Raw genomic sequence first — 27,904 nt, forward strand, 5'->3', positions numbered from 1 at the left:
AGTAAAAAGATAAGAGCAGGAGTTAAAATTTGATAGAACGCCCTTCTGGTTCCCCCTTTTCTTGCCTTAGATCTGTGTGTTTGAAGGCGACAGAAGTAAAGAGGGAACCCCAGTTTTCCAGCAACCAGCAAGCGCGAACACTTTTTTTTTTTTTTTAAGCAATTAAGTTAAACCACTCTCCAAAGCAAGCCATGACCCCCTCTTTGTGAATCGTCTGTGGATCCCGAAGTCGGGTCCCGCTTGGGTACCACTCGACAGGGTTTCCCCCTCCTTTCCTCCCCACAGGCCCTGCGGGCGGGATGTGACAGGCGCTGCGGGTCCCGGGGGGCCAGCGAGGAGACGCCCGCCTGCCCTAGGAGAGGAGGCGGCTCCGGCCTCAGAGCCGCCCCCTCCCGCCGCCGGAGAACAAACGGGATATTCAGCAGTGGCCTGTGGCTGCCAGAGCAACTCCTCTGGGGAAATTCAGCGTCGAGGCAGCGTGCACCGTGATTGCCTTTAAAAGCGCCCCACCCGCCCGCCGCGCACACCCGGATACCTGGGCTGCCCCGCGGCTGCGTGCGCACGTGTGTGTGCTCGTGTGTGTGCTCGTGTGTGTGTGAGACAGAGAGAGGGCGGGGAAGCGAGCCGGGAGTGTGCGGCGCGCGAGCCTGTTTCTCCCCGTGTGTGCCAGAGTGTGAGCCTTGGGGGGTGCGACCCGGTGTGCGGACCGGCGTGCGCGCCGGGGTGGGAGCAAGCCGAGCGCGTCTACACCGGCCATGAGGGGCGCGGGCGCCTGGGCCGCGCTCTGCCTGCTGCTGGCCGTGGCCGCGCAGCTCTCCCGGCAGCAGCCCCCGGAGAGGTAACGCGACCCCCTCCCGGGCTCCCTTTCTCCCCGCCTCTGTCCCGCTGTCCTGCAGCCTCGCCCCGCGGTTTTACCGCAGCCGCGTAGGGGCGCTCGGGGATCCGGCGCGCGACCCTGCGCTCACCCGGGCTCCGGCGTCCGCTGCCCCCGCCCGGACGGCCCCCCGCTCGGCCGCGCGCCCCCGGCTCGGCCAGCCCGACCTCCCCGCCGCTGGCCACACCACCACGTGGCGGGGGCTGAAAGGGACCGGCACCGCCTCTCCCCGAGTGCGTATGCGGGCGGAGGGAGGCACGAGGGCCCGAGGCTGCGGTTTTTGCTTTTTCACTTCTGCTTTACTCCCCCGGGAGGCTCGGCCCAGAGACGGAAAGCCTCGGGGAAAACCCGAGTCGCGCGGCGCGCGGGGAGCCGCTCCCGGAAAATTAACCCTTCGTCAGCCCCCGTCAGGGCTGCCAGACCGCCCAGGACCTGGGCTGGGGGACCCATCCCGTGGCCACCTTTGGCATCTCCTCTTCCACCTCCATCACCAGCAGCCTCCCTTTATAAATGCGAGGCTCTGCCAATGGTTAATGGTTTTCAGAAAAGGGGAGGAGAAGTAGGCATCTCTCCACATTTAGGAAATTAAAACTTTTTTAATCTATTGCTTGTCTGTCTTTAAGACCGTGTACCTCGCCTAGCTCTCACCTTCTTTCACTCACCTCCACTCCCCAGTCAAATTTTCCATTGACTATTTCCCATTAACTTTTACCACTACGTGGAGCATTTGATTGCTTCTGGATAGATGGATAAACAGATGTTGTGTTAGGAGGATGGAGATGGCAACTGGACAGAATGTTTTATTAAACTGTAATTTAAAAATTATTAACTAGCAAGTTTCAGATCCCTTATATGGTGCAGGCATTTATTAATCAATATTAACTTTATCCATATTTAGAAGCTACAACCTTTCTAAAGTTGACATTAGATTGTTAGACCTAGTTTCAAATTAAGTTTCCTTCTTTTATTTTCCCAGACCTGTATTCACATGTGGCGGCATTCTTACTGGAGAGTCTGGATTTATTGGCAGCGAAGGTTTCCCTGGAGTGTACCCTCCAAATAGCAAATGTACTTGGAAAATCACAGTAAGCATTTTTTTTTTTTTCTTTTTAAGGGTATTCTCCTGGAAGTGGGTATTGGAAACAGTGGAAGGCTGCTGCATTTTTCCTCTGGTGTGAGGATTTGGGTAGGGGGCAAATGCCTGAAATAGTAAAATGTTGATTTACCTCAACTATTTGGGAGATTTTTATTAATAGAACTAGTGGTGTCCTGCATTAGTGATTAGAAAGGGCACAAGATAATGGTTGAAGGAATAAATTCTTAAAGCACATGTGTTCCTGAAAACCCTTCCTGATCCAGCTGAGTTTCATGGATTCAAAATTAAGGCTGTTTTCAAAGTCCTGTGGTAATGACTTTTAGAATCCATTTATTACCTGTGCATTACATAAATGTCTCCCAGTGGGGAATAGAAGAGCAAAGGTAATGCTCATCCCTGACTACTTTATACCCACTATGGGTGAAAGGGAAAAGAAAAAGGAAAAGAAAATCTCACTTAATGTCCCTGACTTAAAACCACCACTAAAGGCAGTTTAAGAATAGAGAATAATAATAATTGTGGGGTAGGGTGGGAAAATGTAAACAGCAAAAAAAGGCTAATAAAATGCCCATGCAGTTAGTAATGACATAGATTATGCTGAGTCAAAAAGTCGGATTTCCAGACAGCCATCTTAAAAAAGAAGTCTGAATTTAGAATCAGCCAAAATGAGTCATCTTGCTGGTCAGTGTGATAGTGAGTCTTCTTCATTTTTTCATTGTTGGGAAGTTATTTGGTAATTGAACACATTGGTTCACTGAGAGCTTTAGTCCATCAGATTGTGCTACCCACTGATGATAATTTTTAAAAGTAGCTACCTCTCTATGGGCACTTAATGTGTACTAGACACTGTACCAGGTAGCTAACAAGTATAACCTCACTGAATCTTTGAAATCACTCTGAGAAAGTGACTCTTACATCCCCATTTTATAGATGGGGAAGCTGAGGCCTAGAACAGTTATGTAAATTGACTTGATCAGACATTTGGTAAGTCCAACTTTATGTATGAATGAGACCTGTTTTGCAGTGAGGCATTCTTACCAACAGGCAAATATTTGGGGTCCTCTTCCTTAATAGAAGGTGTGGCTTCTGTCTGCACTGATACTTTCCTATAAAATATTGACTATCTGATGAACTGATGCAGATTTCATTGTGTTATTGCAACACATGGGGCTAGGAGAGAATATGTCATAAAAAACAGCTTTGAAATATTGATATTAGCATAAATGTGAAATAAGGCTTCAAAATAAACATGTAACTTGGTTTTCATATTATAGTTGTGTTTCAGTTGCAATTTAATGGATTTAATTTATAAACGGTCCAAGGAAATTAATAACTGAGGGGCATCGTGTACCTAACAAGTAGAAATTCATGGTTGGCTGTATATTTAGGGTATTATGGGCATTGTTGGTGTGGCATCAAACTTTGATGGGTGAAGGGTATCCAGGGGACTTTCTTTGGTAAAGAAGTGGTAGGCTTCTGGAGAGGACTGACTGACTACCATATTCTTATGTGGGGGGAAGGAAAGTATAGTGGATGTTCTATTTGGATGCAGTGTAAAGGTAAGGCATATGGGCTCAACAGTCAGACTTCTCTGGATTCAAATTGTCATTCTGTCACTCATAAATTGTGTGATCAGGACTCCTCTTTTTTAAACCTCGGAATTGTTGTGAAGATAAAATGGGTTAGTACAGGTAAAGCCCCTTGGCTCAGTGTTGGGGTTATAATAAATTACTTAATAAATGTTAGCCATCACCATTATCATTTTCATTATCCTCATTATTGTTGGTATTGACTTCCCATTCCTTCTGACCCTTGGTTGATTTGGCAGATCACTGTTACGCCCTTACCTTACTGGCTAAGCTGTGCTTGGCATCAGCTCAGAATAGCTCAAATCTTGCCGAACAATCTCCTTTGTCATCTATATGTAGGAAGAATTATTTCTGTGTTGGGTTCTCCTGTAGTCTTACTGAAAAGATTCCGTGTGAGTCAGAACTAGGGCAGCTTCCAATAACAGTGGCCTAGAACAACAATGGCTCTGACAGAACTTTGGTTCTCTCTCACATAAGGGAATCTACAGGTAAGCAATCCAGGATTGGGGTGGCAGCTTCCAGCCAGTAGGCACTCTGTATCTTTGTCTCCCCCTGCTTTGCCATACTCAGATGTGTGCTACAGTTCCAGCCATCATGTTTACATTTCAGCCAACAAAAAGGAGGCAAAGACGAGCATGTGTCTTCCCTTTAAGGACATTGTGTGTAATTACATGCAACTTGCTGCTTACATTTCATTGGCTTGTTCTTAGTTACACCGCCACTTCTCTCTGCGAGAAAGCTGAGAAAGGAGGGCTTCATTTCAGGTGTCCATGTGCTCTGCTAAAATTCAAAAGCCTTCTTTTGAGTAAAAGTTTTCTATCAGCTGTGGAAAGAAGGGAAGACAGGCAGATGACAAGCAGTCTCTGTGGCATATTTATTTGTGGTTTTCTCAGGCTGCCTGAAGTGATGTTCATGAAGTTGAGTAACAAATATCAGCCTTTTTTTGGAAAAGAAAAAAAAATTTTTTTTTTTAAAAGAGAGTATAGGTAATATAGAAGAAAGGACTACACAATTTGCTTTTCTAGTCAAAAGCTTAATAGTTTTCACTCTTAGTTGAGTTTATTCTATTCCAAGGGGCTGGGTCTTCTATGTTTGCATGAGTTGCCACCAAGAACTTCCAGAGAAGCCCAGCATGTTCTCCTGGTTATAATTACTGCCTCTGTTGTGCACAAAGGCCATGGGTGCTCTCAAGGTCTTAGTTTGACAACATTTTTATTTCTTTGTATGTCACAGAGAATAGCACTAACTCATTTGTTAAAATCTTAATTCTTCTTCACAGTCCTCTGGCTTGTCAGAGTAGCAGAAGGGAACTCCCCAGCTCCCGTATATCCTAGGGAACATAAAAAGAGGAGAACTGTGGTAGCTCTAAAGCTGGTGACCCTGAGGTCTCTCACACATTCGACAAATGTGCTTTGAGTACTGGGTGCTATTTGGGTTATGGTAGCAAACAAGGCAGCCAAACTCCTTACTGCCATGCAGCTAGAATTCTAGTTTGGGGAGATAGGCGATGAATGTTTAAATAAACAAAAAAAGAAAATATGAAGTAGCGATAAATATATTATAAAAATAAAATAGATACTACTTCATATCCATTAGGATGGCTATTATAAAGAAATAGAAAATAACAAGTGTTGGCAAGATATAGAGAAATTGGACCCCTTGTGTGTTGGTGGTGGGAATGTAAAATAATGCAGCATGCTGTGGAAAGTATTTCTCAAGAAATTAAACATGAGAAAAGCAGAATCAGACCTGCACATACAGAGAACAAACTGATGTTTGCCAGAGGAGCGGGGGGTGCAAAATGGTTGAAAAGGAGTAGGAGATACAGGCTTTCAGTTATGGAATGTTAAGTCATGGGGATGAAGGGTGCAGCACAGGGAATGTAGTCAATGGTATTGTAATAGTGTTGTGTGGTGACAGATAATAGCCACCTAGCATGATGTATAGAGTTGTCCAGTCACTATGTTGTACACCTGAAACTAATGTAACGTTGTGTGTCAACTATAATCCAACAACAACAACAAAAAAGAAATTAAACACAAAATTACCATATTATCCAGCATTGCCACTTCTGGGTCTATACCCCAAAGAAGTGAAAGCAGGGACTTGAGCAGATATTTATACATCCATGTTCGTGGCAGCATTATCACACTAGCCAAAAGGTGGGAGAAGCCCCAGTATTTATCCACAGATGAAGGAATGAACAAAACGTGGTATAGACATGCAAGGAAACATTATTCAGCCTTAAAAAGTAAGAGAATTCTGGGGCACCTGCATGGCTCAGTCGATTGGGTGTCTGCCTTTGGCTTGGGTCATGATCTCAGGGTCCTGGGATAGAGCCCCGTATCGGGCTCCCTGCTCATTGGGGAGTCTCTTCTCCCTCTGCTCCTCCTTTGCTCATGCTCTCTCTCTCAAATAAATAAATAAAATCTTCAGGAAAAAAAAGAGGGGGGAATTCTGACACATGCTCCAATAGGGACGAACCGTGAAGACATTGTGCTGAGTGAAATAAACCGTCACAAAAGAACAAATAGTGCATGATTCTATTTTTATAAAAATAGAATATTTTCTTTTTATAAAAATACAAAATATTTTTCCACATTCTCTATGTGGCACCTAGAGTAGTCAGGTTCATAGAGACAGAAAGGAGAATGATGGTTGCCAGCCTGGGGGTGGGGAGTTAGTATTTAATGGGAATAGAGTTTCCCTAGGGGAAGATGAAAACGTTCAGAGACAGATGGTGGTGGTGACTGTTGCACAGCAGTGTGTAAAGCTCGTTCTGGCTGCTGTCTAGAGGATGCGTTGTGGGGGGTTGAGAATGGAGCAAGGAGGCCAATTAGGAAGCTACTCTGGCATCCAGGAGAGAGAAGATGGTGGATTGAACAAGGGCGGTAACAAAGGAGATGAAGAAACATGGAATATTCTGCCCAGAGCAGCTCTCTCAGCAGTTCTGAGTGCACTTAGGATCTAGTGGCTCCAGCTGAAAGGCTGGATACACCAGGCTTCGGGCCCTGGCTTGGCAGCTGCGCCAGATGCGGCTGAGCTCTGGTATGACCTCATCCAAGGCCGTCTATTAAAGTCTTTCCCAAAGTGGAGGATCTAGTCCATCTTGCTGCTCCTGCAGACAGTAAACCAAGAATAGAATTTCTATGGGTGATTCAGTATCACTTTTATTAAACATCACAGAGATGCTTCAGGGCACCTGGGTGGCTTAGTCGGGTAAGCACCTGCCTTCGGCTCAGGTCGTGGTCACAGGGTCCTGGGATTGGATCCCACATCGGGCTCCATGCTCAGCCAGAAGTCTGCCTCTTCTTCTGCCCCTCCTCTCTGTACTCCCCCCAAATAAACAAATAAAATCGTTTAATAAAAACCATAGAAATGCCTCAAAATGGGAGTCTCAGAGTGGCCCTAAAATTCTAGTTCCTGTAGTTGGAGAAAAATATACTGCCTCTCACTCCTTACCTGCCTCTTATCCTGTTCTCCCAGGTTAGAGTTGTATTCCAAGCAAGGTGGCTTTCCTCACCAAATGGTTTTCCTTGAACCATATCTTATCAATAGGATATTGAGGAGAGTCTAACATTAGTATCTGTATGCTTTGAGGAAGTTGAATGCTAGTTGTCACAGCCAAACTTCCTAGCCAATTGTAATGGACTTTCTGGTATGGAAATACAGCCTACAAATTGGAAATTTAGATTTGTCCTTATATTACAGTACTTTAAAATTTCCATAGCTATTTCTTGGACAGCTACACTGTCCCATATACTGTCTACATTGGCTACTTAACTTAATTGACTAAATTAATTACAAATTCAGTGTCTCAGTCACTTTAGCCATTTTTCAAGGGCTCTGTAGCCACATGTAGATAGTGGCTATCATATTGGACAGTATATAATATAAATTTTTCCATCAACACAAAAAATGCCTTTGGGCAGTGCTGTTCCAGAGAACTTCTGAGGTTCATTTTACTCATGTAAAGCTATGATGAGGACATGGTGCTCTATGCTGCTTAGTTGTGCTTCTGTTTTGCAAGTGGGGAAGGTGACCCTTGTTCTGTGTGGTGTTGAAATTGTGACTGGAACTCAAACCTCATGACTTAGCTCTATCTTTCTGGGTACAACTCTTGGTGACCTCAACTAGTCTTAGGTTCTACTAATTAATTTTGCTGACTATGAAAAAAAATTTTGCTGAATATGTTCTCAAAAACATATGGTTAGACATTAAAGAGAGAATTTGAGGGTGAAGAAATTGTAAGATATTTTGTAATCTGTGATGAGGTTGAAGGTTTCTTAGTTTCCTGTGAGGGTCGATTTTCAGAACTGGATTTAAGGGACATCTGCATAAAAAACCTACTTGACGTGGATGACGGAGGTGGGAGTTAAGTATGATTTGAGAGCTAAGGCACGTATAATTCTTTGGAAAACAGTGGTTGATCTAAGCAGGTTTGGAAGGACAGCAAGACTGGGTTGAGACAAAGGTCACCTGAATTGACCTCCATGCCATTAATGGTGTCATTAAAAATTCAGTGCAAATGTGGCAAATCACCAATACCTTTTCTGTTCCTTGGTCTTTTCATCAATAACTTGTTCACTTTATAATCCCACAGTAGAATTACAGATTTGTATTGATGGTTCGACACAATTTTTGAATGAAAAAATAGGCATAGTAGCAAAGTAATACCTTGTGAAAGCAACTATTCAGAGTTTGATTTGGGCTACATATGTTATGGCAGGTTAAGTGGAACCAACAGAATCTTTGTTTATAGCAACTATGCAAATTAGAAGAAACTGGAAGCCTAGAACCTTCTGGGAAATCACCTTGAATAGGTATGTAGGAATTGTCATTTTGAATCAAAGTTAAAACTAAATGTCACATCTGAATGTGTTGGGCAGTTGCTATCATTAGGTAACAGAAACAGCAGCTGGTATGTAGGTTAAGGTGAAGATGATTTTGTGCTTGGAGTTGAAGTGGGGCATGATTTACAAAATTTTTAAAAATGAGATACTTCATTTATGTTGTCCTGTTGTTACAGATCATTATTGAATTACAGAGTATTTACTATTTATATCTCTTCTTTACCCCCCCCCCAATTTAAAAGTATTGAAATTAGAGAGCCAATTATTGAAGGCTTCAGTTATTTTCTTCAGTAGAAATCTGGCTTGAGAAAAATCAGCAAACATTTGAGGAATTTAAAATTTTAGAGGCATTAGAGGTTCTTTTAACTCTGAATTAAATAATGTGGGAGAGTCGGAAAGTCACAGACCTTTGCCAAAAATGGGAGAACAATTATAACAATGAATGGACTCACTCCCATTTAAACTGGAAGTGTGTGGCAGTTTTCTTTATCTAGCTAATTCATGCAGAAGATAAAAAAACATAACTTATCGCATGTTGAAGATCTTTGGGCTCCCAGGAAATACATATACTATTATTTTGATAACTTTTTTTTTCTGTTGAGCTGAAATTAAATATACTAGTTATTATATAGATTATAGATATAAAGTTATATAGGATAATATAAAGTAATATATAAAGTAATAATGTGTGGTTTTCAGTATACTTTCAAATATATTGTATCATTTTATTTCATTCCCATCCAATTCTGTGATGTCAGAGGATGCCCATTTTGTAAGTAGTGAAACTGAGGTCTAAAGAACCCCTAATATTGTTATTCCTGCAAAAATATGAAAAGACTAGAGAATTTTTCGACCAGTTGATACAAAGGCACTGTTACAGACTTATTGAGCAAATAAATGGACATTTACCCAATGCTTATTGAACATCTTCTATGAGCTGAACATTGTGGTGGGCTCAGGGGGTAAAAAGATAAGGCATGGTTTCTGTCTTCAAGGAGATTATAATCTGGTTTGGAGTAGTTAGACACGAAAACCAGTAGCAGTTATGTATGTAAATAACTATGATGCTCACTGTAAGTCATTTTAAGTATTGATCATGTGGAATGAGTCTTATTTACATTTTTAATTATTGAAATTATTAGATTCAGTAAATGAAAATAATTATTGCCTCATGCTAAGAGTAAAAGATGTCGACCCATTTTACATCTGTCTTACTCTAAGACTTGAGAAATTGTTACTGTATCCTTTGTTTGACATCCTAGGGCCATTTTCAGTTAGCAATAATCACGCCTCGGATAAACCTCATTGGCTATGATACTGCCACTTCGCAAAGCTTCCTAGGACCGTTTTATAGTGCTTGCCTTGATATTTCCAAATATGAGAATAAATAATTATTTAAGGGCATTCCTGTACCATTGCTTTCGGGGTGATTGTGCCACTAAGGTATGTTAAAGTCATCATTCTGAGTCCATCCTCCAAAAGCCTGATCAAGTTTAAATGGCATTCACATTTAAAGAAATGATAGATTAAAAATGTGGTGGGGATATATATTTTCCCAATAACCTTCATATGGCTTCATGAGAAGAAAGACAGCAGTGGTGGGGCATGGAGTTGTGTGAAAATTGAAACAAATAATGATGTTCCTCTAAGATCGGTGCTAGGTATATAATTTGAGAAAACAAATAGTGGATTTAGACGGGAACTCAACATTTAAGGCACTTAATTATACCTAAGGTATGGCAAGGGGTTCTAAAATTACTGTAACTATTATTTCCCTGGCATAACCACAGCAGGACAGATAGGAGAATGGAATTTTTGGCCTTAAACACATATTTCCTGGCTTTAAACTACATGTACGGTTTAGAATTATATAGAGACTTAAATTCCGATCTTAACTACAGGTTTTTTTTTTTAAACGTACATATACATTTGTTGGACTAGGCTTGGTTATTTCAGCTGCCTTGAATAGTAATTTAACCCCCTGCTTGACTTAATATTATTTACATCTGATCCCTTAGTAAAGATGTGGATAATTAGCAGAATGTCTGTATACCCAAGGCTGAGGACCGTAAGAATGGGACGAGAGCACTAAAGCTAGTTTTTGTTTGCTTTTTTAATTAAGAGAGTATAATTCAGATACTTTGTGATTCTTAGGGCACTTAAACTGTCCCGATTAGGTTTTAGTTGGTAAGGCACTGGAAGAACTAAATAAAATCTGTTTCCTGCTCCCTTAAATCCCCCTGGGAAGCAGGGAGAATATAAATCCTAAAAAAATAAGCAAATAGGTGACATTTTCCCACTGGGGCCTCAGTCCAGTTTTTCTAAACTTGCTTAGTTTTCTACTTGTTTTTTAAGGACCTCTATTGCTTGCTTTTGTTTTGTTTTTCTTTGTTCTTTCTATGAAAGTCAAATATATTTTTATTGATTAAAAACCTAATGTTTTATAAATGCTCTTATTTGTTCTGCCTGTATTTTTTGTGCAGGGGTGAACCAGAAGCCTTGGAAAGGGCCTAATGAGGAGGGAAGAAAATGAGAAACCATGAAAACAGTCTTCATGTTTTTCTGAAGAAAATTCTCTTTCATAACATCTTAATGACGAAAAAGTCATTCTTTCCTGAAACATCACTTTAATAACGGAGCACCAAAATAACACATTTAAAACCTCTCTATTAAAAAGCACTATAAACGGAGAAGGCATTTAACAGAGGTAGAACAACCAGAAAGAATCTTAAGGCATATGTTCTTAAAAGGACGGATGGAATTACATTCCCATTCCTTGCCCACCTCCAGAGTTCAATTTATGATGTGAAATTATGGGCAAGTTAGAATTGTTCCATAAATTTGCAGATTCCTTACAATCTATCATGTATTGACAATACAGAGAGAGAGAGAGAATTCTCATCTGTTGGTTACTCTGTGCTGGAGGCCAGAGAGGCATTTAGGGGGCTCCTAATTCTCAAGGTTTCTCTTTTCTCCCCCACCTCCATTCTTCTGCTTAGGTAGGAAAGCATTCTTGTGACGGTTGCTGTGCCATGTTCCTGGTGCAGTGAAGTTTTATACGTATGGATTATTGTGTCTTAATCCTACGAGAAATGCAATCACTACCTTCACCTTACACAGTTGCACCTTATAATTTAGCAGCTTTAACAACAGTGGCAGTAGCTGTTTGGGGGTACACTTGACTGTCTTACTCTAGGAACTTTGGAGAATAGAAGTGTTTTCTTCAGATATATTATTTGTTAGATCATGACAGTCCATGTAGCAAGTCTTTGGAAAACCAGTATAAACATCTAAAAATAAATGGAACACCCACAGAGGAGTGGGGAGATGGAATTAAACCAGTACAAGCTCTGCCACTAAATATCACCTCTCTTTCATCGCCTCACCCCCAGGACAGTCTGGAGCATCGCATATAATAAAACAGTGTTTCCCAAAATGTGGAGGGAGGAGAGACCATTAGGTCAGAGATGGGCTGTTCCGTGGGTGAGACTGACAAGGACACAGGGAAGCCAGTGGGCATATTATCACTGCTTACTGCTCCTAGAAATGAATTGATAGGAGTCTGATTGCTAGACACAGATTTCTAAAGGCGCTAGGCTACAATTTACCTTTCCTGGAAAAAAAAAATCATACGTTATTAATTTATTAAAACCATTTTTAAAGTACCTACCAGAGACCAGATGCTGAGTTGGGCCCAGAGATGGCAATAAGAAGAAAACCACATCCCTGAATAGGACAGGAGGAGATAAGGAGGCTCTTAACTAGTCAAGGAGTTGTCCCCAGAGTGAATCACCCTGACACAAGGTGACAGGTTTCATGGTTAAAGGTTGTTAAGTGTGGCAATACTCAGTGACTAGAAGAATGGATATTGGAGAGTCATACTGCTGACATGTGGTCAGACCTGCCTTGTAGGGGTAAAGGGAGGATCGAAGGAGATAGTAGATGAAAGGTCCTTGGCTTGGTGCTTGATACAAGCATGCACTCATAAACGGTGGTTATGGTGGCGGTTATTTTTCTAACCTCTCTTCTAGGGCTGTAATAAGGCATAAAAGGGTGATGTCTGTGTAGAACTTGTCTACAAGCCAATGCATTTCAAGCTGGATGGTAATCCCTTTGGGGCATGGCTAGCTCCCATTGGAAATACCCACTCCTACTCACTATGTCCTTTCTTCATTTAAAATGTGATCTTTCATAAGACTTTGTCCACAGAAGTACTTCCAAAACTTTCCTGCTTCTTCTCAAGCCATGTCCCCTTGACCAAACACCTCCCATTCCAGAACCAACCCAAAATGCCCCATAGCTTTTGAAACTAGGATGTTTAGAAACAGGGAAAGGATTGTCACTTAAAAATTGCCAATAATTTTCTATCTTTAGAGATCGGGACTTCAGTTTGCCTTAGAAGCCTCAATCACCAGAATAGTCTCTGCTAGTCACACAAATCAAGTAACGAATTTATTCATTTATTCCTAATAGAGACACCTCATGATAGAGCGGTTAAAAGTGTGTAATTCCCAGAGTCAGACTGCCTGCATTCAAACACCAGCTCCACTATTGTCGTGTAAGTCCTTAAAGATGACCCCCCAATACCACACCTCCTGGTATTTATGCCTTTTTCTAGTACTCCCAAATATTGAATCTGGGCTGGCCCTGTGAAGCAGATAGAGTGGGGCAGAAGGGACATGCATGACTTTGTGGCCAGGGCATAAGAAGTCTTAAAGCTTTTGCCTTAGTCTCTAAACATGCACTCTGGGGGAACTAGTGGCCATGTGAAGACCACCATGCTGTGAGGAAGCCCAAGCCAGCCATGTAGAGGGGCTTCATGATGGGGAGTGGGGGCGAAGAGGGAGAGAGATGGGGAGAGAGAGATGCCTAGGCAGGCCCCGGTTATTCCAGTCTTCCCAGCTGAGGTGCTAGACATGGTGTGAAGATGACATCTTGGACAACCAGCCCAGTTAAGCCTTCAGATGACTTAAGCCGTAGCTGATAACTGATGATAATTATGTAAGATGATTCAAGCCAGAAACCACCCAGCTGAGGGCAGTGAACTCATAGAACTGTAAGAAATAATTGTACAGTGCTCCTGGGTGGCTCAGTTAAGCATCTACCTCTAGTTCAGGTCATGATCCCAGGGTCAAGTCCTATGGGGGGCTCTCTGCTCAGCCCAGAGACTACTTCTCCTTCTAACCCTCTCCCCTTCTCATGATCTCTCTCTCTCTCAAATGAAAAAATAAAATCTTAAAAAAAGAAGGGTACATTGTTTTAAGCCACTGAGTTTTGGGGTATATTTTTTATGCAGCAATAGGTTACCAAAACAGTTATTTACTAGCTGCATGGCCTTGAGTTTGTTAGTTAACCTCTCTGTGCCCCATTTTCCTCATATCTAAAATGTGACTAATGATATTCCCTACCTCATGGGATAACTTTGGGGATTTAGTTATTGAATGTGTGGTATTAAGGTGACTTCATAGGGAAAGAACCCGGGAAATAAATGTCCTGACCAAACTCCCTTTCTTATTTTCATTCCTTTTGAGCTTCCCACACGCAACTGGAGGACAACTGTTGATCCATTCATTCAGGTCAACCACTCAGGAAGGAGAGTAAAGGGGAAATGGAAGGAGAACGGATCTGGAGGGGCAAATAGAAGCTATCTGACACAGGAAGCCTATGTCAGGGTTCTCCAGAGAAACAGGACTGGTAGGAAATATATATGCATATACATGAAGGCATGTGCACATACAAGCATCGACATGTGTCCTTCTAAATAACATATGCACAAATACATAGAAATACACATGTATATATACATACATACTTAAAAAGATTTGTTTCAAGGAATAGGCTTATGTAGTTGTGATGGTTCTCCAGTCTGAAATTTGTAGGGAATCTGTCAGGCAGGAGCTGATGCTGCAGTCTTGAGGCAGAATTTCTTTTTCCTTGGCGATACCTCAGTTTTGCTCTTAAGGCCGTTCAGCCGATTAGATGAGGCCCACCCATATTGTATTATAGTCTCCATAAAGTGAGCTGACTGTAGATGTTAACACATTTATGAAATACCTTCATGGCAGTACCTGGATTAGTGTTCGAATAACCATGTCAACCAAGTGGACATGTGAAACCAGCCATCACAGAGGCACTGCAGGTTTGGAGCAGGGGAGTGACAAGGGTCGCCCTGGATACTGTGTTGAGAGCAGAGATTGGGGTGCAGGAGTGATAGATAATAGGAGGCTAGTTAGGACTCAACTCCTATAATTTAGGTGAGGGAGGACAGTGGCTTGAACCAGCATGGGAGCCATGGAGGTAGTAAGGGCTAGTTATTTTCTGGATATACTTTAAAAGAGAGCCAAGAAGTGTGGGATGGGGGCGGGGGGGCAGGAACCAAGGATGGCTTCACAGTTACTGGCTGGAGTAAACCAGAAGGATGGAAGTGCAATCCATCAGCCATGACGGGGAGGCCAGGATACAGCTGCTTTGGTGGGGGAGGTCACATGTTGTTTTGACAGCGTTAAGCGGAGGTGTACATCAGATCTCACAGCAAAATGCCATTCCGAATACTGCGTCTCCTGCAGAGAGACCAGGTGGCAGCTAACGGTTTACTCCCTATTCTTGAAACAGTGCTTTAGGAAGTAACAAAAGGTAGAAATGTGATCCGCTGGCAGTGGGTGAGCCCCTGTCTTTAAAGTGTGAGGTTCATGAAACTGGTTGCAGACATGGCTATGTTTAGGTGTGGTGGCAGCTAAAGATAAAGGTGCTTTTTGAAATGAAAAATGGTACATAGTAAACAGTGATAATGCCAGTAAAGGCCTTCTCTGGTGTATTAGGGTAATAAATCCTGCTTCTTGATAGCCTACACCTATTATTCAGAGGCAAAATATCACTATTTTATATTGAAAATAAGGTATTGGAATCTTTTGAGATTGAACCGTTTTACAAACGGTTTGGTCGCTTGAGAGTCTGGCATGCTCCCAACACTGGATGTTTTTCTTCACTTTTCAGGAAAATAAATCAGTAACTTAATATGGGGCGTATTTTCAAGCACACCTAAATGCTGGAGCAGAACATGAAAAATACTTTCTAGAGCTAAATGTTATCAAACACAGAATCGGGAATCCATTCACTGCTATTGCCCAGATTGAAACAGTCAGCTTTCTAGGTCTTGATTGTGATCTGTCCATCAGCCTGACATTTTACAGAATGCTGTAGTTTATAATGAGAAATCACCTCATTATTCTGGGTCCTAATCTGATTTGAGTACCCGGAACTATCTGACAAAGCCAGAAGATACTTGCTGCCATTCTTGACATCCTGTTATTCTTCTCAGTTAGGCTTTTCTAACTTGTAGTGATAAGAATAAAAAATCAAACTGATGGCCTTTCAGACTAGTACCAAATGTATTGGCATACTTTACAATCATCTCTCTTGTTTATGTGAAAATACTATTAAGTGTAAATTAATTTTAGACCTTTTTAAAAAAAATTTAATTTAAATTCAATTAGCCAGCATATAGTACATCATTATACTACTTTCCATAAGTTTAATTTTAGACTTTTTTAGGAAAAGACTTTATTTAAGAGAGAGAGAAAGGGAGAGAGAGAGAATGAGAACACAAGTGGGGGAGGGGCAGAGGCAGAGGGAGAAGCAGACTCCCCACTGAGCAGGGAGCCCGATGTGGGGCTCGATCCCAGAACCCTGTGATCATGACCTGAGCCAAAGGCAGGCACCCCTGAGCCACCCAGGAACCCCTTGATTTTAGGCTTTTAGAATCAGACCTAAAATTGGCTAACTGTATATATTCCCAATATCCATTAAATAGTAACATGGAGAGCAAAAGTTGGAGAAACACTCTCTTGAATAATGCTTTCCTTAAGAGCAGAAGCCACAGTTATCTTTTTCCTCTCCTTAGACCCCAGCACAGGACCTGACACATAATTAGGTAGTTGATAAATATTTCATTATATGGGAAAAAATTGGATCGCCTTTCTGGGAAAAACAAGAGAGTGTCATTGTTCTCTTATGGTCCTTGCCCCACTTTCAAGGAACTTAGATTGATTGGTCAAGAGCTTTCAGCCATTGCACTTCTGAGTTTGACCAATGACAGGTTTTCATACCAGTCGCAGTTGAGGTTCTCATCAACATTCTGCTTCAGTTTTCTCACCCGCCTCAAGTATTTTTCTGAGCAGAGACCAAGAACCACAAGTCACAACCCTCCATGACAGTCCAGCTTTAGCTCCTTTGGGAAACTGTCAAATTACCCACTGATATTTTCTACATTTATTTATATATGGAGTGGCTGTTATTTCTAATTAAGATTATAGTTGATATTAACAAGACAGGATAAATTGGATGTGGCATGTAAAAACTTGTAAGATTTTTATGATAGGTCACAGGGTGATGGAAGATGACTGGGTTTCATAGTAATTCGTATCAACTTCAGACTTGTCCCAAATAGCAGGTTTCAAGTTTGCACGGTGATGTGGATGACACTTAGCTGGTAGCTTTGTTGTGATAGATAATACTTATAATTTTAATCAGCATTTACTGAGCATTAAGTAAGTGACAAGCACTATCCTAAATGTAGTAAACTGATAGATACATGTTTATGCCACCTGCACAGCACTCTATTTCTGCTCGTTTTAGTTTGGGTTTTTTTGGGGTATATTTTACATAGAGTGTGCAAATCTTAAATTTGCAATTCAGTGTATTTGACAAAATCAAACATCTGTCTAAATCACACCTGTATCAAAAGAAACATTTTCAGCACTCAGAACCCTCCCTCTTACTCCTTTCCAGCCAATTCCCCATCCCTCCAAGAGGCAAGTAGCATAGATTAGTTTTTCCTATTCTAGAACTTCATAAAAATGGAATGATACGGAATGTACTCTTTTTTTCCTTCATAGTTTATTCAGTATAATGTTTTTGGATTTGTCTATATTGTTGAGTTAGTAGTTATTCCTTTTATTGCTAATTACCATTCTATTGTATAAACACACCACGATTTGTTTATCCATTCTCCTTTTGATGGACATTTGTGCTTTTTTCAAATTCGGGCTACTACGAATAAAGCTTCTGTGTACCGTCTTGTGCAAGGCTAATTATGAATGTATGTTTTCTTTTCTCCTGGATGCATACCTGGGAGTGGAATTGCTGAGTCATGGGATATGTATATGTTTAACTTTATAAGAACCTGCCAGATCAATTTACAAAGTGATGGCCTTATTTTACCCTCCCACCAGCAATGGTAGAAAGTTGTATTTGCTCTATATTCTGGCATTTGGTGTTGGTCATCCTTTCTGATTTTAGCTCTTCTAGCGGGTGTGTAGTTAATGTCTTATTGTGATTATTGTAATTCTAGTTTGCATTTCCCTAGTGGGTACTGAGATTGAATGCTTTCTGTGTGCATATTGGTCTGTCTTTTTGAAGTGTCTGCTCATGTCTTTCACCCATGTTTTTTATTGGGTTATTTGTCTTATATCATTAAACTGTAGGAGTTCTTTATTCCAAATATAAGCTCCTTGTCAGATATATGTGTTGCAAGTATTTTCCTCCCATCTGTGGTTATCTATTCATTTTGTTGACAGTATCCTTCAATGAGCAAAAATTAGGACATTTTTGAAGTCCAGTTGATCTAATGTTACTCTGTAGTTAGTGTTTTCTTGCTGTCCAGGATTATAAAGTATTCTATGTTTTCTTCTAGAAGTCTCATAGGTTTAACATTTAAATTCACGTCTGTGATCCTTCTCAAATGAATTTGTTTAATGGTTTGAGGTGGGAGTCAAGGTTCATATTTTTTCTGTGTGGATTTCCAGGTTTTGCAACATCCTTTGTTGAATTTTGCCAAAAATTGACCGTGTAAGTGTGGCTGTATTTCTGGACTGTCTACTCCACACCATTGATCTATTTGCCTTTCTTGACTGGTTTGCCATTGCTCGCAGAAGTCTTTTGAACATCGTATTATGGTGATAACAAACAACAAATTAAGTGAACCACACTTTTAGAAGAGAAAAATGAGCTTTAGATTAAACAATCTTAACATATCTACATTTTTATTCTTCCCAGTCACACAGATTATTCTAAGCTGTCCACACTTCAGTTTGATTTTACTGATATCATTGTTGACCCTTGAACAATGCCGGTTTGAATTGCATGGGTCCATTTATAGGTGGATTTTTTTTTTATAAATATAGTACTGTACTGGAAATGTATTTTCTCTTCCTTACGATTTTCTTAGCACTTTCTTTTCTCTAGCTTTATTGTAAGAGTATGGTGAATAATCCATAGGCAAAATATGTTGTCGATCAACTGATTCTGTTTTTGGTAAGGCTTCCATTCAGTAGTAGGGCCATTAGTAGTTAAGTTTCAGGGAGATAGAAGTTGTATGCAGATTTTCAGTTGGCATCCCCAACATATAGAGTTCAACTCTATATCATGAGTTAGCATGCTGATTACAGTGTTTGTATTTGTAGTTATTTCTAAAACTTTCCTATGTCTTTGAATTGTTGCTCTTTCATACTGTCCTCTGCAAAGCAGTGAGAGGCTTCCCATCCTTAGCAGGGAGTTATTTCTTTTTATACTTTGTAGAACGGTTGCTTGTGGAGAAATTAAAAAGTGAGAAGCCCATGTTCCTAACCAGTGGTTTCTCGGAGAGTTGTCAGCTCGCAGTTATTCTGTGTAGAGTAACTTCATCAAACAGGCTTGTTAGGGAGGCCTCACCTCTTCCTTTGGCCTTAAAATGGGTGTATGAAGCCAGATTTTACAGTGTGACTTAGATGCTTATCTTTATTTTGAGACAAGTTTTGATGCTTTTCAAAGCATTTTAGGATTGACGATTTAAAAAACAGCAAAAGATTTGAAGAGACATTTTATCAAAGAAGATATATGAGTGGCCAATAAGCAAAGGAAGAGATAGTCATTAGGGAAATGCATCCCAAAGCACAATGAGATATCGCTTCACCTCCGCTGGCTGGCTGGATGGTTTTAGGGATGACCATAAAACAACAACAACAACAGATGATAGTAAGAGTGGTTGAGGATGTGGAGAAATTGTAACTCTTGTACGCTAATGGTAGGAGTGTAAACTATTGTAGCCACTTAGGAAAACAGACTCTTTTAAAGTTAAACATTTACCGTAGGACCCAGCAATTGTATTCTTAGGTGCAAGAAGAATGAAAACATGCACCACATAAAAGTTTGCACAATGGTGTTCATAAAAGCATCATTAATAATAACCAAAACGTGGATACTTCTCAAATACCCATCAACTGATAAATGGATAAATAGTAGTGGTATATCCATACAAGGAAATATTAATTACCCATAAAAAGGAATGAAGCATTAGTTAGCACTACAGTATGTATGAACTTGGAAACCCTATGCTAAATGAAAGAAGCCAGATGCAAAAGAGCCCAAGTGATATGATACCATTTATAGAAATGTCCAGAAAAAGAAAGTAGATTAGTGGTTGTCTGAGGCTGGGGGTGGGAATGAAGACTGACTGTGAACAGACATGAGGGATCTTTTTGCAGGAATGGAATTGTTTGAAAGTTGGATTGTGATGATGCTTGGCCAAACTCTAAAAATTTACTAAAAATCATTGAAATGTATGCTTCAACTAGTGTGTTGTATGGTCTGTAAATGTTACCATGATGAAGGATTTTTGTTTTTGTTTTTGTTTTTTCCCAAGCAGGATTAGAGGGAGGGCCAGAGGGAGAGAGAGAATCTCCAGCAGACTCCACGCTGAGCACAGAGCCCTATGCAGGACTTGGTCCCATAACCCTGAGATCATGACCTGAGCTGTAATTAAGAGTTACATAATACTTAACCAACTGAGCCACTCAGGCATCTTGAAAGGTGTTTTTTGTTTGTTTGTTTAAGTGTTTTAGGTTTGAAAAATTCTGTTCTGAATGGGGTCTGGGATACTAAGGAAACACCAAGACTCACCTGAGACATGTGACCAAGTGGGGGATGATGATGGCAGAATGGCTGTGTCTGGGGCATTATAGGACTCTCAGTTTTAAGAATCAGCCCCTTGAATTGAAAAACCACCAAATAATGCCCCCTCTTCAACATCAGCCATCAATTCAGGCTGCTGAGGAGAGGGGGCTTGGTGAAACTGGGGTTTTCTTATTTTATGAGCAATTCCAAAATCTGCAACTGAAGGAACAAGGACAGATAGGACCTGTAAGGACCACGGAGGAAGTGCCAGGCATGTTTGAACATAATTACCTCTACCTCGCCAAAACTTTTCAAGCCATCTGTGCCAGTTACATGCATTCTAGACAAGTGAGTTCATTCGGAGCCTCTCCGATTTACTCTTTCGTATCCACTAATGTCTTCTTTTTTATGATTTGTCCTAAATGTGTTGTTGTCACAGAACATTTAATTTAAATGTCACACCATTGGAGCAAAATGACTCACTGTCTTTTCTCTTGCTGACTAAACTCTCCTCTGGGAATCTAAAGGTTTTTCTTAAATAGCATGTTAGTTTATATCCACTTTTCTTTTGTTTTTCATCTCATTGACATTTTAAAAAAAAATTCTTCTCTTGGGGTGGTCTGAGTGGAAGAGAGTTTGTAAACAAAGTTCTTTAGGTTTTTGGTAGGTTTGGGACTGGATGGTTGGAAATAATGAAGGTGCCTCCTTTATTTGTGCTCCTAACCACCACTGGCAGCCATGCCCTATGGGTTGTGGCTTCTGGCATCTCTGAGTCCTTCCCTTCACACACCCTCTTTCTCTCTTACCCTCTCCTTGTGGCTACACGTTTGTGAGACGTCTGGCTACGGGAAGAGTCTTCTGTGGCCTCAGACTGTTTTCTCTTGTAAAAGTTTTTCCATGTCCTCTTTGCTGACAGAACTACACCTTTTAAAATCCTCCTTCCTCAAGCCATCATTCTAACTGACTTTTAATACAGAATTGTATACCTCTAATATCTTAAACTTGACCTATTCAAGACCAAAATTATTACACCCTTTGTCCTTCCACAGTATCTTTCTCTAAAACAAAACAACATGAAACCTCTCTCTCCTCACTGCCTTTCTAGTGTGGGCGGTGCCTATGGGACTTGAAACCTTGAGGTCCGTGTCGAAGAGGCTTCTCTTACCGGCTGCCCCTTGTTCCAACTCCACCGCTTAAAGGAAGCCAGCATCCCCTTGCTAATGCCTAGTGTGACATTAAAACAACCATGATGTCCCATTTTTTTACCGACCTGATTAATCACTATTGGCAGCACCCGTGTAGTTGAGGGTGTGAAAAGTGATAATGTGAATTAATTTAGCTTTTCTTGGGAGTATGCTATTATAATCTAAAATGCCTATATTCCTTGACTTAGCAAATCCCATTTCTAGTAATTTATTCTATAGAAATATTCCCTTTAACAGAGGGTGGTTTATATAATTATGTTCATAGCAGCATTGTTTATATTAATGAAAAATTAGAAACATACTAAATGTAGAAAAAAGATGTGATTGTTTCTATAAAATATGGTATAGGTATACATTAGAGTAGCATAAAGTCATTAAAAATGGTAATATACCTGTCTTGCAGTTCTTTCCAATTTTTGTATATGTGCTGCCAAAGTGAGCACCCTGTCTTGCAGTTCTTTTGAATCCTCTGGCATCTGGCATCATTGGTGTTATTTACAGGTGCTTAATAGAATCTGGCTTTTATTTTTAAATATGCTCTTACATATAATTTTATAATGTTATACCGTATAAACTGTTATAAATAACCTCAGAATATAGTGTTATCTCTTTTTTTTTATTAATTTATTTGACACAGAGCAGGAGAGCGAGCGAGAAAAAGCACAGGCAGAGGGAGAGGCAGACTCCCCGCTGAGCAGGGAGGCGGACACAGGGTTCTATCCCAGGACCCTGGGATCATAACCCTGAGCCAAAGACAGTCACCTAACTGACTGAGCCACCCAGGTGCTTCGTGTTAATGTTCTTATTACTTCTTAATAAAAATCACATTAGTGACTTCTGGTTAAGCATGGTGAATTAAACATGTGTGTTTATTTCTACCCTTTCTCAAAATCCCACAAAAATTTCAGTGAGGAAATAAGTTTAAACTCACAAAGACAAAGGGAACTGGAATGGAATTAACAGTAGATGAGAGATATCAACAAAATTTCAGAAGAAAGCAAATGGTCAGTGGTAACTGAGTTAGCAAAAGAGAGAATGAAAAGCAGTGTTGTCTGCTAGAGGGGAGGGGCATGCCCCAGAATCCCTGAAAGGCTCAGGAATTAGAGGCACTAGATTTCCTGGGAGGCAGCAGAGCAGGTGGATTGGAGTTACAATTAAAAACCTTTTAAGAACAATTAGCCTTCCAGGTTCCCTCCTCCACTAAGAGCAGCAAGGGGCCTGTCTCCCTTCCCATCGTGGTAAGGCTTGTTTTCTGGGAACCAGAGGGGCTCCGGACTTGAGAACTTCAACTCCAGCGGATGGGGCTGGGCCGAGGTGTGGCACTGAAAATAGGTAATGAAATTAAGTCTACATCCTGAACCCTGAGGCCCTCCCAACCTCCTCTCTTCCTGCTCCTGCCAAGAAAACTGCAGCAAAGGTTTAACCGTCGGGCAAAGCATTGAAGGATTTTAAAGAAAACATCCCTAGAGTTAGGACCTCCAAATAATGACTATTGAGAGGCCCTGTGAAAACACCGGCCTGTCCCCAGTCACATGATGGTGGCACATCCTCCCATAGAGCATCCAGTCAGCCTCCCCTCAGCTTTGAATATGGATAGTCAAGGGTTACTGGACATTTGAGGAAAGCATCTTACATGAAGAGGTGGAGCCCCAAACGGGAAAACAGCAACAACAACAAAACACTCCAAGGAAACAGAGACAATACAGAGGGCTGAAGAAAATTTCAAGATGATTATTATTATCTTTAGATCAGAAGAGGTATAATGCATGTAAAATAAAATAAAATGCTAAAAAACAAACAAACAAATACATTATCAACAATAGCCAAACTCGGGAGAGAGCCCAATTGTCCATTGACTGATGAATGGATAAGGAAGATGTGGTGTGTGTGTGCGTGTGTGTATCATGGACTATTATTCAGCCTTAAAAAAAAAAAAAATGGAATCCTGGGACGCCCAGGTAGCTCAGTCAGGTAAGCCGCTCAGGTCATCTGAGGCTTCAGCTCAGGTCATGATCCCAGGGTCCTGGGATCGAGTCCTGCATCAGGCTCCTTGTCCAGCTGGGAGCCTGCTTCTCTCTCTACCTCTGCATGCAACTCTACTTTGCTCTCTCTCTGACAAATAAATAAATGAAATCTTAAACAAACAAACCAAAAAATGGAATCCTGCCATTTGCAATCATGTGGATGGAGCTAGAGTGTATTATTCTAAGTGAAGTAAGTCAGTCAGAGAAAGAAAAATACCATGATTTCACTCACGTGGAATTTAAGAAACAAAACAAATGAGCCTTTGGAGGGGAGGAAAAGAGAGAGGGGAGAAACAAATCATGAGAGACTCTTTAACTATGGAGAACAGAGTGAGGGTGATGGAGAGAGGTGGGTGGGGAATGGGCTAGATGGGTGATGGGTATTAAAGAGAGCACTTGTTAGGAAGAGCACTGGATGTTGTATGTAAGTGATGAATCATTGAATTCTATTCCTGAAACCAATATTGTACTGTATGTTAAATAACTATTCCTGAAACCAATTCTATTCCTGAAACCAATATTGTACTGTATGTTAAATAACTAGAATTAAATTAAAATTTGAAGGAGAAAAAAAGAAAGAAACAAAATTAAAAAATGTGATCAGAAATTAATAACTTGATAATGGAAATAAAAATATTGATAAAAGTACTGGAAGATGGGGCGCCTGGGTGGCTCAGTGGGTTAAGCCACTGCCTTTGATCTCAGTGGGTTAAGCCGCTGCCTTTGATCGAGTTCTGCATCGGGCTCTCTGCTCAGCAGGGAGCCTGCTTCCCTCTCTCTCTCTGCGTACTTGTGAGCTCTCGCTCTCAAATAAATAAATAAAATCCTTAAAAAAAAAAAAAAGGTACTGGAAGATAAACTTGAAGAAGACACCTCAGAAAGTGGAACATTCAGAAGAGATGAACTATTAGAGAGGAAAGATAAGAAAATTAGAAGGGAGGGGTGCCTGGGTGGCTCAGTTGGTTAAGTGTCTGACTTTTGATTTCAGCTCAGGTCATGATCTCAGGGTCTAGAGATCAGCTCCACATTGGGCTCTGAAGTCTGCTTGTTCCTCTTATTCCCCAATGCCCCTCTCTCTGCTTGTGTGTGTGTACACATGTGCTCTTTCTCTCTCTCAAGATCTCTCTCAAATAAATAAATAAAATCTTAAGAAGATTTGAGGATCTATTCAGGAAGCCTTGATCTGACTAGTGAGAGTTCTTTGAGAGTTCTAGGGAAAGAGAACAGAGACTATGAAGGGGAGGGAATAATCAAAAAAGTAATAATCAGCACAATGAAAGGAAAAAGACAAACACCAAGGCACATTTTTGTTCAGTTTATTTATTTTTTTTTAAAGATTTTATTTATTTATTTGACAGAGAGAAATCACAAGTAGATGGAGAGGCAGGCAGAGAGAGAGAGAGGGAAGCAGGCTCCCTGCTGAGCAGAGAGCCCAACGTGGGACTCGATCCCAGGACCCTGAGATCATGACCTGAGCCGAAGGCAGCGGCTTAACCCACTGAGCCACCCAGGCGCCCCATTTTTGTTCAATTTAGATGAGAAAATCCTACAAGCTTTTAGAGGAGGGGAAAATCACAGAGAGAGAGAGAGGAAAGAACAACAACTCGCTTATTGGAAGCGAGAAGACAGTGGAATGATGCCCTAAAAATTCTGATGAAAATTACTTTAAAGCTACAATTCTATACCCTACCAAACTGGTAGACCAATGTGACTACAGATTAAAGGTGTTTTTAGAAATGTCAGATCTTCTCCCTATTCACCCTTTGTAAGAAAATTGCAAGAGAACGAGCTCCAGCAAAATAAGGGAATAAAACAAGCAAGAAAAAAGACATATGGGGACTTCCTGAGTTGAATAAAGCCAAGTCCCAGCCTCTTCGCTGTGTAGCATACATTGAGAGCAGCTAATCAAGACTGGACAGAGAAATAGCAGGAGGATGGAGAGCTCTAGGTTGGATGTTTCCAGGAAGTAAATGGAACTGACAGGATACCAGTGCCTGGCCATTATTTAGAGGGGTTTTTGTGATAGGTAGATAGAAAACGAAGAAAACTTAAAGAACAAGGAAATGATTAGCCTTAGGAAAAGCAAAAAATTGTATAAGAAGTGTAACAACTCAGTTCAGCAGTGAATAATATTTATGTAGTAATGGAAATCCTGACTTTTGATTTAATCAGAATTTTGATGAAGGATTTGGGCAATAAGAGGAAGCAAAGAGATGTTTAAAATGGATAAATTAAGAAATAGCAGCACAAGCATGTTATTAAGCAAAGAGGTAGATGCCAGATAAAATAGCTGAAAGAGATAAAATTGATTGCTTCTGAGGAGTGGGAATCAGGAACGGGAAGAGGGGTGAGGATTCATTTTTCATTAAAATCTTGTAGTACTATTTTAGATTATAAACTATAGACAAGAATTTCTTGATTTAAAAAAAAGGGTTTAAAAACAATTTTAGTTCCAGCTTGTAGCAACCTAATGCTACTGTGTAAACCTTTGTCTCTTACTCATTCAGGAGAACATTGGCTGCTCACATTTGCATCTATTTTGCTTTAAATGTGTTGATTACCTTACTGTGATTCTTCTCATCAGAGCAAGGAAACTAGGAGCTGATTCTTTGAAAGAATTAAGATTAATAAGCCCCTGGGCAGAACTATCAAAAAGAAAAGAGAAAAGACCCAAATAAAACCATGAATGAAAGAGAAGAGATCACAACCAACACCAAAGAAATACAAAGAATTATAAGGACATGTTATGAGCAATTATATACCAAAAAATTGGGTAATCTGGAAGAAATGGGTGCTCTCCTGGAGACATATTAACTACCAAAACTGAAACAGGAAGAAATAGAAAACCTGAACAGACCCATAACTAGCAAGGAAATTGAAGCAGTAATCAAAAATTTCCCAACAAACAAGAGTCCAAGGCCAGATGGCTTCCTAGGGGAATTTTATCAAATATTTAAAGAAGAATTAATACCAGGGCACCTGGGTGGCTCAGTCAGTTAAACATCTGCCTTCAGCTCAGGTCAGGTTCTCAGGGTGCTGGGATCTAGCCCTGCATCGGGCTCCCTACTCAGTGGGGAGTCTGCTTTTCCCTCTGCCCCTTTCCCCCACTCGTGCACGTTCTCTCTCTCTTTCTCTCAAATAAATAAAATCTTTAAAAAAGAGAGAGAATTAATACCTATTCTTCTGAAGCTGTTTCAGAAAGTCGAAATGGAAGGAAAACTTCAAAACACATTTTATGAGGCCAGCAACACCTTGATCCCAGAACCAGACAAAGACCTCATCAAAAAGGTGAATTACAGATGAATATCCCTGATGAACATGGATGCAAAAATTCTCACCAGGATACTAGCCAATAGGATCCAACAGCACATTAAAAGGATTATTCACCATGTCCAAACGGGATTTTTTCCTAGGCTGCAAGGTTGGTTCAACATCCACAAATCAATCAATGTGATACACTACATTAAAAGAAGGGACAAGAACCATACGATCCTCTCAATAGATGCAGAAAAAGCATTTGACAAAGTACAGCATCCTTTCTTGATCAAAACTTTTCAAGATGTAGGAATAGAGGGAACAAATATCAATATCATAAAAGCCATATACAAAAAGCCCACAACCAATATCATTCTCAATGAAGAAAAACCGAGAGCTTTTCCCCTAAGGTTAAGAATGCAAGAAGGATGTCCACTCTCACCACTGTTGTTCAACATAGTACTAGAAGTCCTAGCCTCAGCAACCAGACAACTAAAAGAGGTAAAAGGCATCTGAAACAGCAAAGAAGTCAATCTCTCACTCTTTGCAGATGACCTGATCCTCTATGTGGAAAACCCAAAAGACCACCCCCAGATTGCTAGGACTCCTACAGGAATTCAGCAACATTGTAGGATAGAAAATCAATGCCCAGGAATCAGTTGCATTTCTGTACAACAACAGTGAGGCAGAAGGAAATGAAGGGGTTGATCCCGTTTCCAACTGCACCCAGACCATAAGATACCTAGGAATAAACCTAACCAAAGAGGCTCTGTACTCAGAAAACTATAGAACTATAGTTATATAAATAGAACACTCATGAAAGAAATTGGGGAAGTCACAAAAATAATAGAAAAACCATATAGAAAACTATAGAACTGTAGTTCTATATATAGAACACTCATGAAAGAAATTGAGGATGTCACAAAAATAATAGAAAAATATTCCATGCTCATGGATTGGAACAACAAATATTGTTAAGCCGTCTATGCTACCTAGAGCAGTCTGTACATTTAGTGCAATCCCCATCAGAATACCATCAACTTTTTCAGAAAACTGGAACAAATAATCCTAAAATTTGTA

General features: G+C 40.6%; 1 protein-coding gene and 1 pseudogene across 1 annotated transcript in view; one reads left to right on the top strand and one right to left on the bottom strand.

The window, feature by feature from the left end:
* The first annotated feature begins 383 nt into the window (after positions 1-383).
* The window catches only part of PCOLCE2 (procollagen C-endopeptidase enhancer 2), a 65,076-nt gene continuing 37,555 nt past the window's right edge, over positions 384-27,904 (top strand). Inside the window, exons 1-2 of the mRNA XM_032346794.1 lie at positions 384-838; positions 1,851-1,959. Coding sequence (XP_032202685.1) covers positions 756-838; positions 1,851-1,959 — 192 coding nt within the window. The 5' untranslated portion in view covers positions 384-755. The remainder of the gene's footprint in view (positions 839-1,850; positions 1,960-27,904) is intronic.
* LOC116581110 lies at positions 9,623-9,747 on the bottom strand (annotated as a pseudogene).

This window comes from Mustela erminea, chromosome 1 (assembly GCF_009829155.1).
Source record: "Mustela erminea isolate mMusErm1 chromosome 1, mMusErm1.Pri, whole genome shotgun sequence".
Classification (NCBI taxonomy): domain Eukaryota; kingdom Metazoa; phylum Chordata; class Mammalia; order Carnivora; family Mustelidae; genus Mustela; species Mustela erminea.